An 18,922-nucleotide genomic window follows, 5' to 3' on the forward strand; every position below is an offset into this window, starting at 1 on the left:
TTTTAGGTTTACAAGAAAATTCAGAGGGAGGTATAGAAATTTCCCCCATATTCCTTGCCCCTCCACATGCGCAGACTCCCCCATTATCAACATCACTCACCAGAACGGCCCATTTTTTTACCCAGGATGAACCTATGTGGACACATCATTACCACCCAAAGTCTATAGTTTATCTTAGTCGTACATTCACTCTTGGTTGTACATTCTATAGGATTTTTTTTTTTTTTTTTGCTATTACGACCCATGCAATAAATAATTCCATACAAATGTCATCTCACAGATATGCAGGATTATTTTGAGGATAAATTTCCAGAAATGGATCAAAAAGGTATACGTATGTATTATTTTGATTGATTTTGCCAGGTTGCCTCTGGAGAGGTTGTGGTGATTTATTCCCCGCCAGGAATCGTGAAGGTGCCTGTTGCCTCAAACTCTGATCACCCAGCATGTTATCAAGCTTCTAGGACTTTGCCAATGTGATAGATGGATGGAACACACTGGGTTCTGTAGTTTTCATCTGCATTTCTTAGAATGAGAAGAGCTGAGCAGCTTTTCATATGTTTACCAGCCATTTGATTTTCCTTTTCTGTGAGCTGTCTGTTTGCGCCCTTTGTTCATTTCTCTATTGGGTTGTTGTCTCTAAGAGCTCTTCTTACAGGAGGAAGAGTAGCTCTTTGTGGTATGAATTACAGGAATTTTTCCCTGGTTTGTTATTTGTGTTTTGACTTTGCACATGGCAGTTTTTTCTCCCCCGTCCCTCTTGTGTACTCTCTTTTCGCCCTCTCTTTGCTCATAAACTTATTTATTTTTAATTTTAATTAATTAATTAATTATAATCCTCATCTGAGGATATTTTTCCCATTGCTTTTCAGAGAGAGAGAAAAAAACAAAAACATTGATGGGAGAGAACATTGATTGGCTGCCTCCCGCACGAGCCCCAACAAGGGTCAGGGATTGAACCTACGACCGAGGTACGTGCCCTTGGCCAGAATGAAACTTGGGACCCTCCCTCCAGTCCACAGGCCGACGCTCTAACCACTGAGTCAGATTGGCTAGGGCTAACCTTTTTTTTAATGTAGTCAATATATCAGTCTTTTATGGCTTCTGGACTTCGAATCATAGAAAGTCCTCTTTCATATTTTCTTTCCTTTTAGGATGAATGCATTTTATTTTATTTTATTATTTTCATTTCATTTCACTTCTTTTTTTCTTTTTTTTAAGCCTTACCCAACGATGAGAGGAAGGGAAGGGGGGGGGGGAGACACATTGATGCGAGAGAGAAACACCGATTGGTTGCCTTCAGTATGTGCCTCGACTGGGGACCTGACCCAAAACCCAGGTATGTGCCGCACTGACCAGGAATCGAAGCAGCAACTTGTGTGTGCTCAGGATGACACACAAGGAACTGAGCCACTCCAGCTGGCCTCATCTTTTCTTATAGTTTCATTGTTTGTGTGTTTCACAATACAGCCAAAGGTTATCCTACTCTGTGTCTCATTCTGTTGCTTGCTGTTAACTGCTGCCTCATATGCCATCATGTGACTGATAAAAAACCCCATTTATTAGCCTGTTCCCCTCACAATGGAATTTAGGTTGCTCCTAACTTCCTCAGTGCTGCAGTGGGCACCCTTGTGAATTTCTCCTTTTGCTCACTTGCCAGAATTTCTTTGGTGCACACACCCAGAAGTAGAATTTCTGAATGTAAAACAGCATCTGATTCTGGTCTTAATTTGCATTTTTTCCGATTAATCCTGAGGCTGAGCTTTTTTTCACATGTTTATGGGCCCTCTGGGTTTTCTCTTTATTGCAGTAATGTTTCTTTAAACCCTTTAGTCCCTTTTCATTGAGGTGATTGTCATTTTTTCCTCTTATTGATCTGTGAGAGTTCTTTATAAATTCTGGATATAATTCCTTTGTATATTGGTTGTGAATATCTTCTCTCGGCTTGTCACTTGTCTTTTCCTTCTGTGGGGTCTTTTGTCCTATAGGAATATTTAATTTTTATATAGTCCAATATGTTAATATTTTCCTTTATAGTTTGTGCTTTTTGTGCCTGGTTTAGGGACTCCCTTTCTCTCCAAGTTCATAAGGATATTCTTCTGTATGTTCCTTTAATCATTTAAGAGTTTTTGAAGAAAAAAAATTTTTTGAAATCTAAAATAGTGTCAAAGCAGACAGAGATGCTTTTATGTTCATTGAAATGGGGTATGGGTTAAGAAAATTGAGAAACATAGCTATAACCTCTGCCATCCCGTGGCCTCTAGCTCAGGGCAACATTTGCTGTCATGTGGGTTGATTGATTATGGCTGGGCTCTGGGCTGTTAAGATCCTAGACTTAGATTTTCTCTCACTGCCTTTGATCAACACCCCTCATTCTTGCCTGTGGCCCTGGGGTTTAGCTGTGGCTACAGCTCCTCTCTCTGGCTCCCATTTCTCTACTTAAAGCAATGCTGCTGGCTCAAAGCCCTCCCCTGGGACTCAGGGGATGCATACAGGGAGAGAGGGGGAAGGAGCAGAAACAGCTGTTTTTCCTCTTTGAGACCATGACAATATCTGATTCCTCCAGACACCTGCCACAACATAATGTCCTTGGCTAATTGGCTTTCCCTGTTGCCAACATGGGAGGCCTTCCCTCCAATGAGTGGGTGATATTTGGAGTCCTGTCCAGCCCTTGGGAGTTTGGAGAGTTTCTCACCCCAGCAGTGAATGAACTGAGCCCAGCTTTGGAACGTCAGCTTTCTGTTCAGGAGCTGAGCTGGCGGGGAGCAGCACTGGGCTTGGCTATGAGAGTTCTCTGACCTAGCCATGGGAACTCTCCAGCATCCAGGGCCATGTTAGGATCTTCCTGGCCTCTAGCATTCTTATTGTTGAGGCTCTTCCTGGGCCTCTAGCACTGTTACTTTTTAAGGCCCCATCCACCTCCTATTAAGCATAACAAAATGCAGCCTCATGGCCTCGTAGATATAATTAGTTGTAACCATGTGAGTTCATAGGCAGTTATTAGTTGACCTAATATTATATTTGTAGACATTCTAATTAAACATTGATTAATTTCAATTTTTGCAGCTTCTGTTTTATATTTTGTAGTCTATTATTTTTCAGGTCTCAAATATATATATATATATATATATATATATATATTTTTTTAAATATGTCTTTTAAAAAGACATGATTTCAGAGAGAAGAAGGGAGAGGGAGAGAGAGGGATAGAAACGTCAATGATGAGAGTCATTGATCCGCTGCTTCCTGCACACCTCCTATGGGGATTGAGCCCGCAACCCGGGCTTGTGCCCTGACTGGGAATTGAACCACGATCTCCTGGATCGTGGGTCAGTGTTCATCCACTGAGCCACGCCAGCTGGGCAGGTCTCAAATATCTTTATGTGCACTTGAAATATTTGGGGATTCTGGGCTCTGGTCTATGGTGTCCATTGCTAAAACTGGCCCAGTCCCCAGTTTTCCTTCATAAGATCGAATTTGCCAAGGCCCCTACAACCCACAGACTCTCCAAGCACTTGCCAGGCACCTTCCAGTGTATTAAATCATGACCTGCTTTCAAATCTTCCTCTAGTAGGTGACATTGAGGGATATTTACAGAAATATTTTTGTCCTCTCAGCAGAATCAAAGAGTATTTGCAGGACCACTTCATCTGTGTAAAATCTGGATTGTGTTCTGAATCCTCTACATATAAAATCACAAGATATTTGCAGAATACTATATTGTGTATAGTCATGGCTTGTTTGCACTGTCCCCTCCTCCGTGTAAAATCAAAGAATATTTACAGAACACGCTCCTATCTGTAGACTCGTTAACTGTCAGTTTTCTATGTTTAGTGCCATAGAATGTTTACAGAGCACCTCTGTTCTAGGTAGAATCAGGGAAATGAATGCCTCCTGTGAGTAGGATCATTAATCATTTGTAGAGCCCTCCCCAAGATCACCAACTGTTTGCATAGCACATTGGAAGACCAAGGAAGATCTTTTCCATCTATAGAATTATATAATATTTGTAAAGTCTTGGCCTAGGTATAAAATCATAAAATGTTTACAGGGCATTCCCTGTGTATAGAATTTTAGAGCTTGTGAACAACTTTTCTGTGTAGAGAATTATGAACTGTTTGTGAGGAACACTCTCATGTATACAGAATCATGGAGTGTTTGCAGAGTCTCTTATTGTGGCCAGAATCTTGCACTATTTGCAGAACACCTGTATATAAAATCATTAAATGTTTGCAGAGCCTCTTTGCTTATCAATATGTATAGATTCTGTATAGATTCATCTGTATAGATTCAAGGAATGTTAGCAGAACCACCTTTTTCTCTGTAGTTGACTGAGCCCCCTACATATAGAATCATGGAATGTTGGCTGTATGGACTCATGGAATGTTGACTGAGCCCCCTACATATAGAATCATGGAATGTTGGCTGTATGGACTCATGGAATGTTGACTGAGCCCTCTACATATAGAACCATGGAATGTTACTAACCAATCCTCACTTTTTATATGAAATGTTTACTCTGCATCCCTACTTACATGCTGGAGAGAAGTGAGAGATGCAAAGGGTCATGGCCAGGTCATGGAAGGTCTTAAAGATCAAACGAAGCTTAGACTTTATTCCTTAAACTGTAGGGAGCCACCAAAGTCTTGGAAGTAGAAGACTGACACAATGAAAATTATGTTCCAGAAAGCTTAATATAATAAAGGAAGTAAATAGGATAAACTGAAAGGTGGTGGCTTATAAAAAGAATTTTTCAAAACAAAACAAAAATTAAGGTACTGATTGATTTTACTAAACTCAATAATCTTTAGTAAACACTTTGATAAAATATTCATTCTTTAGTGCAGAGTTAGCAAACTACAACCCACGGTCCAAGTCTGGTAACTCTTTTATACCAGTTCTTCCCATCTTACTCTCTCTTCAGAGGCGTTTTGTGGCCGAGGGTTAGAGCCCTGGAAAAGTCTGACCATAGCAACTGTGGGTGAGGCAGGAAGCCATGGGAGCCCTCATTCACTGCTGCAGGGAGTGCAAATTGGTACACCCACTTTGGAGAACAATTTGGAAACAGTTAAGCAGAAAACATGCATACCCTATGGCTCATCAAATCCATTCTTGTGTGTATGTGCTCTGGAGAAACTCTTGCCCTGACGCACAGGATACACACAGAAAGGCGCTGTTAGAGTTTTTATTGCTGTTTAACATCCACTCCAAACCAAATGGTATAAACAATAACAATTTTATTGTGCTCATGGATTTGGAAAGGACACAGTGGGGACAGCTTCTCTGGAGCTTTTGCTGTGGAGACTTGAAGGTTCGGATGGCTTGGCAGGTGGGGGCTGGAATATCTAAAGATTTGTTCTCTCACATGTCTGGTGATTGATGCTGGCTGTTAGCTGGGACCTCTGCTGGGGCCACTGACCAGAGCACCTGGGCTTCCTCCCAGCACAGTGGCTGAAGGCCAATCAACAAGTCAGTAGCTGCATTTCCTCAGAGTATGTGTAGTGTCATTTCCACTTCTTTTTATTGGCTATAAGTGATTCACAATCCCACCCAGATTCAAAGGGAGAGGAATTAAAGAAAGTTCTAGAAGAGCATGGAGTTGGGAAATATTGTTGAGGCCTACTTGGGAAAAGATTCTGCCACAGGTGTTCATTGCAGTGGTGTTTGTACTGGCCTCCGTCCCTTATCCAAACCCCTTGGGGCCAGATGTGTTCTGAAATTTAGAAAATCTTAGAATTTTGAAGGTAATATGGTACACACACTGAATATTTACAAAACACTCCTTGAGGGGGATGGGTCACTCTGTAAGTAAAAGCTCTAAATATTTCCTCAGTGGAACATATGTATAACAATAAGTGCAGTAAAGATTATAGATAGCTGCCAGGCCAGCATGGTTCAGTGGTTGAGTGTCAACCTATGGACCAGCAAGTCATTGTTTGATTTCCAGTCAGGGCACATGCCCAGGTTGCAGGCTTGATCCCTGGTGGGGGGGTATGCAGGAGGCAGCAGATCAATGACTCTCTCATCATTGATGTTTCTATCTCTCCCTTCCTCTCTATGAAATTAATATATAAAAGAGTATAGATAGCTTTCTGTCTACCAAGGTCCAGTTTTGTCACTAAAGAAGTTCAGGTCAGGCCAGGTCTTGCTGCCAAATAAATTATGAAAAAACTTTTAGGTTTCAGATTTTTCAGATTTTTGAATTGTGGCTAAGGATCTATGCATCACTAATAGCAAAATACTGGATACAACCTAACTAGACATCATCAGGAAAAAAAGACTCTAAAAAGTGTGGCCTAATTATACGCTGAAACACTATACAGCAGGGAAAAAGAATAAACTCAAGCTACATGTTTTATTGTGGATATCTTATAATGTTGAGAGAAAGCAAGTTGCAGAAGAGTGTATTTGTGATCAGTAAGGATAAGCCAGGTTATACAGTCTTGACAAACAGCCCCTATATCTGAGGCCTAAAACCGAGTTTTAGTTCTTGCTCATGCTACGTGTTCATCACTGGCCAGATGGGGTTTGATGAGAACCCAGCAGTTGGGGCAGCTGCTCTGTGGAAAATTGATGGTTATCGTGGCAGAGAGAAAAGAGTGGCAAAGGACACACTGTTTCTTAAAGCTGCTGGCAGGAAGTGATCCACCTCTGCTCTGAGCATCAGTTTCCTCGGCAAGGAGGTGTTTAACCACGAACCTCATAGTCAATGCACAGCCACCTGGCATATCTGGCACTGGAAGCACTCAATGCTAAGTAAGGCTCCTGGGACCTGGAGAACAGTTATGCTCATGTCAATGATCTTTATCTGCTGACCGCCTCTGGAAGTTTGAACTGAGGTAGTCATTCCTCAGTGATATTATCACACTACTGGTTATTAGTATTTGTGGATTGTGCAATGGCTTCCCCAAGGCGGGTGGCTGAAACCTTCTCCAGTAGGGTTTGAGAGGGTGGGCAGGACACACAGGCCCAACTGGTGCTCTCCTGGCATTTCTCCAGAGAACTCACTTTCTTTAGGCTACTCCCCTCCTCTAAAACCTTTAAGGGCTCCCTATGGCCCACAGGAACAAGTGTAAGAATAGTGATAGCTCCCATTGACTGAGTACCTGTTACATGGCAGACACTTTATAGACACCATCTCAAATCCTCACAGCAACCCCAGGAGAAAGGAACTGTGTGATCTCCATTTTACAGATGTGGAAATGGAGGTTCAGAGGGGTGAAATAACCTGCCAAATCACAGAGTCAGGGGAAGGAAGAGGCAGGACTGGTTAGTCATCAGATCTTTCTGATGCTGGGGCCCCTGCTAAGTTACAGGGTCAACCCCCCCACCCTTGTCTTACCCCTCCCCTTTTCCTTTTCCTCCGAGGGACCTGCTGCTCCAGCCAGGCTGGCCTCCTCTCAGTGCCCTTGAGCAAGCCTGTTTCACCTCCCCTTCAAAGACCATCTAGAATCTCACCAGACACCTTCCCTGCCTGCCTGCAACATGAATCCTGCCCTCATTGCACTGTACCAGTTACTCACTTTCCTGTTCATCTAGTCTCTGGGCTTCGAGAACCTCCACTTAGTCACCCCTGCACTGTGCTAGATGCAAAGATACAGCAGAGAATGAAACAAAATCCCTGACCTCATGGACTAATGTTCTGACACGGGAGACAGAAAATGGACAAAGAAACATACATGGATAAAATAATGTCAAGATGAAAAGTGCTTCGAAAAAAAAAAAGCTGGGTAAGGGGATAGAGAGTTCTGGGGTGGGGAGAGGAAGATATTTTAGAGGAAAGGTCTCTTAGAGATAACTTTTGAGCAGAAATAAAAGTGCAGTGATCTCGTTTGACTGAAGAACTGACTTGTAAATGAATAAATGAACAAATGCATAAATGTAGGCTTCAGTGAGTTGGAAAGGGAGTGTGGAAGAAAGAATTTGAGGTAGGGACCCCCTCTGACATCTTTTCCCCCTCCTTTCATTAAAAAACAACTGAGTTTTTTCAGTGCCTTGCTATTTTAGATGGGACATGAGTAGAGATTGGTCAGCGGTGTATAGTCCAGATGTGGGAAGGCCTCCTCATTTCTTTTCTCAGGGGAACAGAGGAATTCCTTGCCCACCTAGGCTATGGTAGAGGTGGGTGGTGGGGGAATCCAACTGTAGCGGATGGTTGCTGTTTTGAGTTGGCTAGATCGCCACCATCCCCTTCCTGATTGGAACCCATTTTATATGAATCAAAGGGGCCAGATCTTTTTCCCTGTCCCAACGTGGTCAGAGGTATGCAAGTCTCTGAGATCTCTTCACCTCCCGGCACGCTGTGGAAGTCAGTCCAGTGAGTGCCACTTTACAGATGTGGAAGTGATGGAGTGAGGGCTTCCAAGGACATAATGCATCCAAGGCCAGTGAGGAGCCACCTTTGGCCTATTCACAAGAAGCCTCTCTTCCCTCCACTTCTAGAGCACCCAGCCTCCTGGCTTTGCTTCCTTTCCCTCCTTTTTCCTGGCAGAGTCACACTCTATTCTGCCATTCAAAGTTGGACTTCCCTAAGGCTTAGTCCAGGTGCTCCCTCTCTTTCTCAAAACCAGCGGCCCACAGATGGTATTGAGGTGTGGTTTTTATTTGCATTTTTCAAAAGACGTAAGCATCTTTAATTTATCTTTATTGTTGACAGTATTACAAATGTCCACCTTTTCCCACCACTAATCCTTTCCACCCTGCACCACACTATTGTGTGTGTCCATGGGTTACGCATGTATGCATACAAGATCTTAGGTTAATCTTTCCCCACACACCCACTCACCCACCTCTGCCTTCCCTCTGAGAATCAGTCTGTTCCAGAAAGCATCTTTTCATATGCTTACTGGCCATTTGGATCTCTTCTTTTATAAGAACCGTATTCATCTTTTGCTTGCCTTTTTTCCCCTTTTCCTTACTGGATTGTTGCTCTTGTCTTCATAATATTTTGGATGTAAACTCTCTATATTTCTGTATCTTCTCCTACTGTGCAGCCTATTTTTCCCCCTTAATAGTGTCTTTTGATGAAGAGAAACTGTTATTTGAATGTAGACCAGTCTATCAAATTTTTCCCTTTTGGTTAGTGTTTGTGTCCTCTGACGAGTCTTCACCTACTCCGAGGGCATGAAGCTATTCTTCTATGTTTTCATCTAAAAGCTATATTTTGCTTCCTATTTCACATTTAGAGTTACAATTCACCTTGAATTGGTTTTGTGGAAAGTGTGAGGTAGCAGTGAAGAGTCTTCCCCTCCCCCCCACATGAAGTCCAATTGATGTAATACTAGTTCAATTAAACAGAACAACACTGCAAGGTGCTTAGAGGGGTGTTCGTGGTACCATTCTTGCAGCTTCCCTGTAGGTTTCAAAATGTTTTAAATTAAGCGTTGGGGGAAATGATGGGGAAAAAAAGGCAGAGGGAGTATTGTAGATAAACAAATACTAAAAATCATTCCAAATGCAATGTGTAAAACTTGATTTGATACTATTGAAAAGTAAACAGCTATAAAAGACATTCTTTAAATAAATGGGGAAATTCGGGAATGAATCATATTTTATAGGATATTATGGTATGATTGTTCATTTTCATAGGTTTGAAAATATTATTGTGGTTATCCAGGAGAATGCAATTTTTCTTAGGATTTTTGCTGAAGTATTGAGACATAAAGTACCAGTAAGGCAGCAACTTATTTTTCAATAATTCAGAAAAAATTTGTATATATAAATACAGATAAATCTGGAAGATCATAACAATTGTTGAATCCAAATGGAGAATGTTCCTTGTACTATTGTTTCAAGTTTTCTGTATGTTTGAAAATGTTTATTGAAGACATGGTAGGACAGAGGCTGATGTGTGGGCCAAACAAAAGGTAGTTTCAGGTCAGCTTGTTTTTGGCCTAGGGCCTCACCTCTGCTATCTCACTTATTCCACACCACTTCACAGAAACCAAATAGAAACTCAGAGGGGTTTGTGATTTACTTAAGGTCACACAGCTAGTTGACGTCAGGCCAAGATTTGAACCCACATCCGTCTGCGTCAAAATCCTCTGCTTTTCTTTTTTGTCACTTAAGCCTCTTCTCTCCCATCTCATTTTCCAGGGTTGATGGAGCTGGTGAGAGCTATGTGTGTTTACTACACGCACCGGACTTTGCAGATATTACTCAAATCCTCACAACAACCTGATGCAGTTGTTAACTAATAACATCTCCCATTTTACTGAGAGGCACAGTGAGGTTAAGTAACCTGCCTAAGGTCACTCAGGTTAAGAATGGAAGGGCTGGGAGTCAGAGAACCTGGGCAGTCTGGTTCTAGAGTCCTCAGTTAAAGGATCAAAGGAACACTGAAAAGTATGTCATCTTTAGGAATATAAAGCAGACTATTGTTGGTTCTCACAGAATCCCTGCAAAATCCCCTCTCCTCCTGACTGCTTCTGGCATTCCAAGACAGTGCCCCCAGGTTCAGGGAGCTCTTGCCTCAATTCTGGCAGCTTCTTGAAGCTGGGGCTGGTTCTACTGGCCCTGGCCATTAGTCTCTAGGGACTGCTCTGCCTTTGAGATCTGGCCTGGCCTGATCGAGAAAAGCAATGTTTTGAATATAGTCTCACACTTTCCTATGGAGTAGGATACCAATTTGCGTGCAGGATGGAAATTAGGGGCCAGATGGAATACGCAGGCAGTTACGACCTAGTGGTCAAGGATCTGCCTTGGGAGATAGGTCAATTTTAATTTGAGCCCTTTAAGGTGAATTGCTCCTCCCTCTAGGAGTCTGTTTCTTCTTTTTTTTGACAATAGGAATAATAAGAGTACATATCTCAGGGATGTTGGGGGGATATAATGAGATAAATAAAACCCAGTATCTCTCAACATATGTCTTCACATTGATAACTGTTATCATCACAAACTCACGATTTTGCGGGATGTGGAATCTGCATAGAGTTCCAGCCTCATCCCTGCTTCTCTCCCTATCTTACTGGAGTCAATCTGGGGACAAATCAGGCTTTTTAACCTCAGGCCTTTGCATCTGCTATTCACTTTTTAATGTTTCAGTTCATGTCATCTGTTCATTTTGGCCTTTCTTGACCCCACTGGCTTGCCTCCAACATGTTCTCCTGTTTTCTTGCGTTCGTATCACTTATCAGTACCAGATATTACGAATTGATGTTTCTTTTTCTCCTCTCATTTGAATGTAGGTTCCAAGAAGACACAGATTCTGTCTGTTTTGTTCTTTGAAGTCTCCCCAGCATCAAGATCGGTGTCTGGCATATGTCCGGCGTCCCATACATGGTAATTGAATGAATGAGTGAACTGGGTGAATGAATGAATACTTAGCTCCAGATCTCGTGCCGCACTTGGCGACCAGCCGCTTCGACATTGCAGACCGCCCCTTGGCTCCCGGGTGCAGGGGTGCCAAAGCGCAAAGCCTACGGGCACTTGAGCGACGCTCCCCGAAAGCCTGGGCGGTGGCCGCGCCGGGAGAGGGGTTGTAGCCATTTGGCGACGTTCCCTGCTGGCGCCGAGCTGCCGCCAGGGCCGAGCGGCGAGCGCGCGCGCGCGGGTCTTTTGCTACGGTGCCCGGCGGCACTGGCCCCGCCCCGCCCCGGCCCGCCCCCCGCCGCCCGCCCTCCCGCCCCGCCCCGCCCCGCCCCGCCCCGCCCCGCCGCTGCGCTCGCTCCGGGCCGCTCGGGCCCTCGCTTGCTTCATGTGTCCCGGCCCGCGGCGGCCGGCGGCTGGGAGCGGCGAGGCGGCGGCCGGCGAGACCCGGGAGGTGGTGGCCGAGGCCCAGGCGGCGGCGGAGGCGGAGGCCGAGGCGGCGGTGGACGGGAAGCGGCGGGAGCAGGCCCGGCCCGGCCCTCGAGCGGCCGCCCGGCTGCAGCATGCGCGTCCGCCGGGGGCTGCTGCGGCTGCCGCGCCGCTCGCTGATCGCCGCGCTCTTCTTCTTCTCGCTCTCGTCCTCGCTGCTCTACTTCGTCTATGTGGCGCCCGGCATAGGTAGGAAGGGGGCCTGGGGCCCGGGGGGGGACTGCCGCTCTGGCCACGAGGGGACTCCGGGAACCCCCGCCCTGCCCTGAGGGGACGCCGGCCCGGAGGCGACCCCGAGCCTGGCCCTCAGAAGCTGCTGGGACCCCGGCCTGACCCTCGGGAGACGCCAGGACATTCCCGCTCTCTGCGCTCGGACGGGCTCCGGAACTCCCCCCCCGCCCCAAGCCAGCCTCCTGCCCTCCTAACCCCATCCTCTCGCGAACGCGACCTGCTTTCACACACCCCTCCTTCGCGCCGGGACACCCCCTTTCCCGTCCTTACCTCCCTGGAACCCTCTCTTCCCGCTTCTCGGTTCGATTAGTGCCGCTCCTCCTCCCCCGGGGTCTCCTCAAGCCCCCGTTCCCGGCATTCCGCGCACCCCAACCTCGCCCGCCCGCCCGCGGGTCCTGGCCGAGCGGCGAGAGCCGGGTCTGGAGGCGCCCCACCTTCCCGGTTGCCATCCATCCTCCCCCTCCCGCCTCCGCGGTCACTCCACCGTTTCCCTCTCGTCATCCCTACCCTTTCTTCCCTCCGCGTCCCCCCGTTACATCCACCTCAGGTCCTCCTCCCCGACACATCCATTCTCTCCCGAGCGGCTGGATCCCTTTGCTCGCGCAGCGCACCCCTCCCCCGTACGGAGGTCCGCTCCCCGTTCGCTCTACTAACCCCGTGAGCGTCCGAGCCATTTCCCCGTCTCTGCCCCACCCCCGCCCGGCCTACCCCCAAGGGCACACTCTTGTCACCCCCACCTTACGCACCCCCCCCCGTTCGTCTCAAGCCCCCACCCCCTTCTCCCGCCCCCTGCCAGTTTCTTCCTGAATGAAGGCTTAAGATGCTGCCCCAGCGCTTCCTTTTTCTTTCACTTCTGCCCTCTCCGAGCCTTGAGGGTAGAGAAGGTGGCCCTTCTGTATTCTCCGGTGCCTGCTCTGGGGTCAGAGGGAACATTTAAATTGGCCCTGGGGGAGATGTGATAAAGGCCTCGCGTAGATGGTGTCAGGTGGGAGGGAGGGGAGTGGAGACAAGATGGGTTGGGTACTCATTCTGCTCAAAGGCACGTCCTTTAAAGGAAGGACAGCCCCTGGAGAAACGGAACCCCTCTGCCCAAGACTTCATAAGACGACGGAGCAGACGTCTAGGACGTGAGGAGGGATTAGGAGGAACTGTATAGGGAGTGTTAAGGTCAGAGGACGTTGAGGTCAGACTTGGATTTGAGTCCCTGCCCTGTATGACCTTGGGTTAGTTATTAAACCTCAGCTTTTCTCCTCTGTAAAATGGGGTACTATTCCTAACCTCATAAAGTTTTAAGGATGGAAGTAGATAAATTTCCTTTTAAAACGCTTATCACTATACCTGATGCATAGTTTTCATAAAAAACACATACACGGACAAAAACTTTAGTAAAAAAAGGAGTAGATGGGAGGTTTCAGGAATGTATTTGCCTGACTTGGTGTCACCATGGAGCTCTAGAGAAAACCTCAGTTTAGGTTGAAAAATGATCAGGGGATGATGTTGAGGGCAGGGTAAGGAGAGTAAATTCTGCTAGAAAAAGTCTGGATTATTTGGATGTTAGGAAAAGGCTGATGGTTTAATTAACTATAGAGAAATACCTTGTGGGATTGTAGTGGTGACTAGTGCATTCTGAACTAGCTGAATAGAGAAATTTCTAGATAGGGCAGGATAGTCTCTCCTGATTTTGTTAAAGAGTATATTTCACTTGATGGTTAGTATTGATGGTTTGTACTATAACTGGGTCTAGGAAGATAGAACAGGCAACATCAGATTGCCCTAGGTTTGTGAGGTGTCCAGTAGCCAGAGTATATGGCCTGATGGATCAGTAGATAGGAATTTTGGCAGAACAAGAACAGGTTGAGGGAGGGGAGGGGGCGGGAACAGGGTCGAGGGGGTCAGTGGGGGGAAAAAGAGGACATCTGTAATACTTTCAACAATAAAGGTAAATGAAAAAAAAAGAAGAACAGGTTGAGTAATTAGTAGAATTAATTGAGAAGAGCCCGTTAGCATATTGGATATTAGACTCTGATAAAAATGGGTGTGAAATGATGGATTTGGACCTAGAGGCAGCCTTGGAGCCATAACCCCTTTTGTGAAAGTGACAGGTTATTTCTGCTGTGGGTGCATAAATCAGGCATATCTAAATGGAAAAATATATCCCTCTGGGATTGTAATCACCCTTCTGATTACAAGGATTAGAAGCCAAATTCTCCAACAGAAATGGAACTTATCAACTTAATTAAAATTCCTCAGTGGTAGATTTTTAGGTCATTGGAACCCCAGTGAAAAGTGATGGGCTTTTACCATGCTTAGATTCCTATATCACTTATCACTGAAAAGGCTGCAAAGCACTTAAATTTTCCATTGTATCTCCTTAAATATAAGTCTTCTAAAAGGCAGATCTTCTTAGGACTTATATTCTGTTAGTGAGAGAGGATGTGGAGTGGTGTTAGGGTTCATGAAAGCATGGTTGGTTAGATTCAGCCAATTTGGTGGTTTTGACTAGGCTTTCCTGTTAATGAGCTTAATTTTTCAAATGACCAGGTTTGGACAGTGGCATCGCAAATCTTTTCAAAAGGTTAAGGCAGTCTAAAAAACTAAAAGGTTTATGTGCTTTGGGATATGAAGACCTTATTTGAGATAATTATTAAAATGAGCTTAGAAAATAATATTAGGTCAAACCCTATGAAATTTCTGTGTTTGCAGGGAAAATACAGTTTTATATAATGGCGGTTTGGTATGGTTCAACCTAATACATTTCCAAGTAATGACAATTGTTTTCTGGCATAATGGAAAGTGTCAGACTTGTATTTCCTTCCAGGTTTAATTTTTTCCAGTCCTCTCTTTTGATTTGCTTTATATACCCTGTGGCCACATTTTGCTCAAGGGCTAAAGAGAAACTATCACTCCAAGAGTGTGTTACAACTGTATTCAGAAATAGGTAGACTTGAATTTGAGATGAAAAAAAATCATGTTGGTTATAAAAGTTTTAAAGTTGTTCATATAGTATAACCCAGCCACGGTTTCAGCCTAGCCATTAACTTAATACTTTTGAGATCTAATGCTAACTCTTAATGTCAATGACTCATAGTTTCAAAGCAAAGGGAAATTTTCCTGGACTTGAGGGTCATCTGAAATGGGAGGATGTACTGTTTGACCTAGGAGATTGGGTGTGAGGAAAATTACTAAATATGACTATAATAGATTTGTAACAAATACAGAGGACTCTTAGCTACTTTAATATCCCTATCCCAATCCAATTAGTATTTTTTTAATATGGCTTCATTGGACATTATGTTTTTGTTAATTCAAAAGTAATGTTTTATATCAGCAGTTTAAAAGTAGAAATGAAAAGGATGGTGCAGGAAGTGTGATGGAAGTGGTGGATTTGAAAAAGGAAGAGGAAGGTGATAGGGTGATAAAAATGCCTCTTTCCTCGAGTTCTCTGTGCCCCACAGCCTGAGTGATTCTTGTTTATTTAATCACTTATTTTACATACACTGTTGAAATATCCCTGTTCCTTTCAGGGTTCTGAAGAAAACTTTGAACTTATTTATGATCCTTTACCTTAGAAAAGACCTAAGAGCTCAGAGTACTTCCACATTCCAGTCTGACCAGGTCTTTTAGGAGATACATGAACTATTTATAGATGTACATATGAAGTGTTGATTTAAAAACATCTTCATGAGTTTATGATGCCATCACATGGGAAGGTTGTATAGAGGTTCCTGACCTTTGCAAATTGTTAAATGTTGCCAATTTTGAGAGAGGTGCCTGTGCATGGTTAGAGGTAATACTCTATGCATTGATGAAATTTTATTAATTGCAATTCTACCATTTAAACTAATATTTCTTTTGTCCTGTGATAATGGAAAGGAAATGGGGAATGGTTTTTCCGTTTTGGCCTGCTTAGTTCCAAGAAAAGTTTGATTTATGGCTGGCTTTTGGAAAGCAGGAACCAGTAATTCTAATCCAACCTGACTTGACCAGATGACCTTGAGCAAGTCACTTGATTCTCTGATCTGCTTGGCACAAAAAAACAAAGCTGGTTGAAAAACTAGAACTACATCATAATCAAACTTTTAATGAATTGTTTTTACATATAGAAAGTTGAGAATTCATCCACATTCTATACGAATACTAGTCCTAAGATTTTAGATAAGATACATGTTTTGTATAACCAAATGCAACTTTTTCTAATAACTGCAGGACAATTGCAGATTTCCCCCAGGTTAGTATTGTATGAAAATAGCTGTTTCTCATTGTTTCTCACATGAAAATGTGCTCTAAATGCCTCAATGCACTTAGTTCCTGAGCTTTTCTGGAATGAAATAAATGTGAAATGTGGATTATTTTATTTTAGAAAATTAAGAAGCCTCACCCTGTTAAAGACACCCCCTCTTTCCATATGTGCCTGCCTGCATATGCACACTTACATGTTTTCTTCGAGTATTGTGTCATGTCATTCTTCTCAGAAGGAAACCATATTTGGAGAACAGGTTGGAGTTATAAATCTGAACAGCACCTTTTTGACCAGGACTTTGGTCATGTTTTATGTCCTCTTTGCAGAATTTTGCTATGTTGGAAACAAGGTTTTGGGTTTGGAGTTGAAATGTCTTTAACAGTGAAAATCTGCTAGACTTGGACGCTTTTTGGAAGCAGCCGTTCAGACAGTATCAGTTACTTTTCCAGGCCATCAGTACTCAAGCCAGTAGATGATTCTGCTCCAGTCCAGTTTCCTGCCCCATGCTTGACAGGCCAGTGGGAGCAGCCTACAATAAATCACCTGGAAGGAAGGTCTCTTTGTGTTGCCATGACTCTTTAGAGTTCTCAAGGGAGTAAGAATTCCAAAGCATAGATCCAAAATGCTACTGACCTACTTGCCCTAATTTTACAGTTTTTTAGATCATGGAAGATATGTTGAACACATCGAACCATATAAAGCAAGCAAAACTTTAGCAAGCAATAAGTAAGGAATGCGATGCTGCTGAGGCCTGTCAAAGAAATGAGAGAAAACTGGAGGTTAACGCTGGCCAAGATAAAAGATAATCTGAAGCAAACAGATTGGGTGTTGGCTTAAAAGAAATTAATGGCGCTATCATGAGAAGAGGGAGGCTTGTGTGTACTATTAATGAAAGGGCAGTTACTCTTTAGTTTCTAATACTAGCGACATAAAGGAATGTGTTTCTTTACACACTGTGTGTATTTTTGTGGAACGTTGTGAGGATATTAAAGGAATGTAAGATCTGTGGATCAATAGTACAGTATTTAATACAGTATGAGAGCCTATCATGTTACCAACTAGGGGAGTTAATTGAATTCTAGTCTGTTGACTGCTTTTTTTATAGATGATCATATAAACCCATGTCGAGTCATTAATTTGCCTCAAGCAGAAAATTATAAGATATTCCTGAGGCAGATACAATATGGTTGAAAAGACAAGATTCCTCACAGGAAACAACTGGAGAAAAATAGAAGGTAGTATGTAATCAAGTGCTAAATTGTATGATACTGACCCATAATGAGATGGGGTTCAGACAGGTATTCATGCATTTATTCAGCAGATAGTTTTTTTTCAATTCCTCCTCTTGTCAGATACTCTTTTGTGTATTGGGCAGTGTAGAAATGAATGTGGGGGAACATTTCTGGACGTTTTTGTCCTTGTGGTGCTTTTATTCTAATGGGGAGACAGCCAATATACAAGATAATTTCAGACAGTGGCAAGAGTGACTGAGGGTCTGTTTTAATATATATCTTTATTGATTTCAGAGAGAGGAAGGGAGAGGGAGAGAGAGAGAGAGAGAGAGAGAAACATCAATCATGAGAGAGTCATTGATTGGCTGCAGCCCGAAACCCGGGCATGTGCCCTGACCGGGAATCAAACCCTGGTCTCCTGGATCCTAGGTCGACGCTCAACTGCTGAGCCACGCCCGGCTGGGTTGAGGGTCTGTTTTAGATTGAGTGGTTAGGGAAAGGCTGATTGAAGAGCTCACAGGTCTGGGGGGAGTGGTTGGGGTGAGTTTGGGGAGCACTCAGTACATGTAAAGGCCCTGAGGCAGGGATGAGCTTGAGTGAAGGTTGACTGGATTTTGTGAGTGAAAGGTGAGTGAGTGGTAGGAGATGAGTTCAGAAAGGTAAAGGAGGGGTCAGCATCCTGTAGGCCATGATAAGAACTGTAGAATAGGACTGAACTTTTAACTTAGAAATCAGCCTGACCTAGATTTGAATCAGCCCTGAGTGGGCAAATCATTTTCAATTTTCTTATCTGCCAAATAGAGGATATACTCTCTTTCTGAGTGTTGTTGTGAGAAGTAAATGGAATATGCATTTATAATGGCTTAACACAGAGTTTGACACAAAGCTCCATATTTGTAATTATTATTTATAACCTCAGATATCCAGTTGGTCTAATGCTAGTACTACACTGAGAGTTAGGAGGATTTGGCTACAGTCTGACTTTACCAATAACTAGATATAAACTTTTACTTCAGTTTTCTCATCTGTAAACTTAAGTAATTGGACAGATTCTAGAGTCCCTTTTGCATCTGATATTAACATGATTCTGAGCAAGTGTGAGTTGAACCTTGAATTATGAAAAGGAATAGTGACTTCTGTCACTATTAAAGCCACCCCATTTTTAAAAATTCAGATTTCAGATTTCTCATTCACTTAGTCTCCCACCTCTACTGAAATACTGAGCCATAGATTCTGCAGTGCTGCTGTAATGGTGAAGTATTTGTGTGTAATCATCAGACTTCACAGTTTCACTTTTGGGGTGAATAGCAAGTTCATACTGCAATACTATTGTTTTAAGACATAAATCTTAAAGAAGACAGATTTCTACACTGAAGTCTATCTTTGAAATTGTTGTGACAAAGAAAGGGGGGGAAAAAGAAAT

The 18,922-nt window shown here is 43.6% G+C and overlaps 1 protein-coding gene across 1 annotated transcript in view; it reads left to right on the forward strand.

Annotated features, from left to right (window-relative positions):
• Nucleotides 1-11,650: 11,650 nt before the first annotated feature.
• The window catches only part of B4GALT5 (beta-1,4-galactosyltransferase 5), a 70,419-nt gene continuing 63,147 nt past the window's right edge, over nucleotides 11,651-18,922 (forward strand). The window contains exon 1 of the mRNA XM_081150174.1: nucleotides 11,651-11,985. Coding sequence (XP_081006300.1) covers nucleotides 11,871-11,985 — 115 coding nt within the window. The 5' untranslated portion in view covers nucleotides 11,651-11,870. The remainder of the gene's footprint in view (nucleotides 11,986-18,922) is intronic.

The sequence above is a fragment of the Miniopterus schreibersii genome, assembly GCF_964146895.1.
Source record: "Miniopterus schreibersii genome assembly, chromosome: 10".
NCBI lineage: Eukaryota > Metazoa > Chordata > Mammalia > Chiroptera > Miniopteridae > Miniopterus > Miniopterus schreibersii.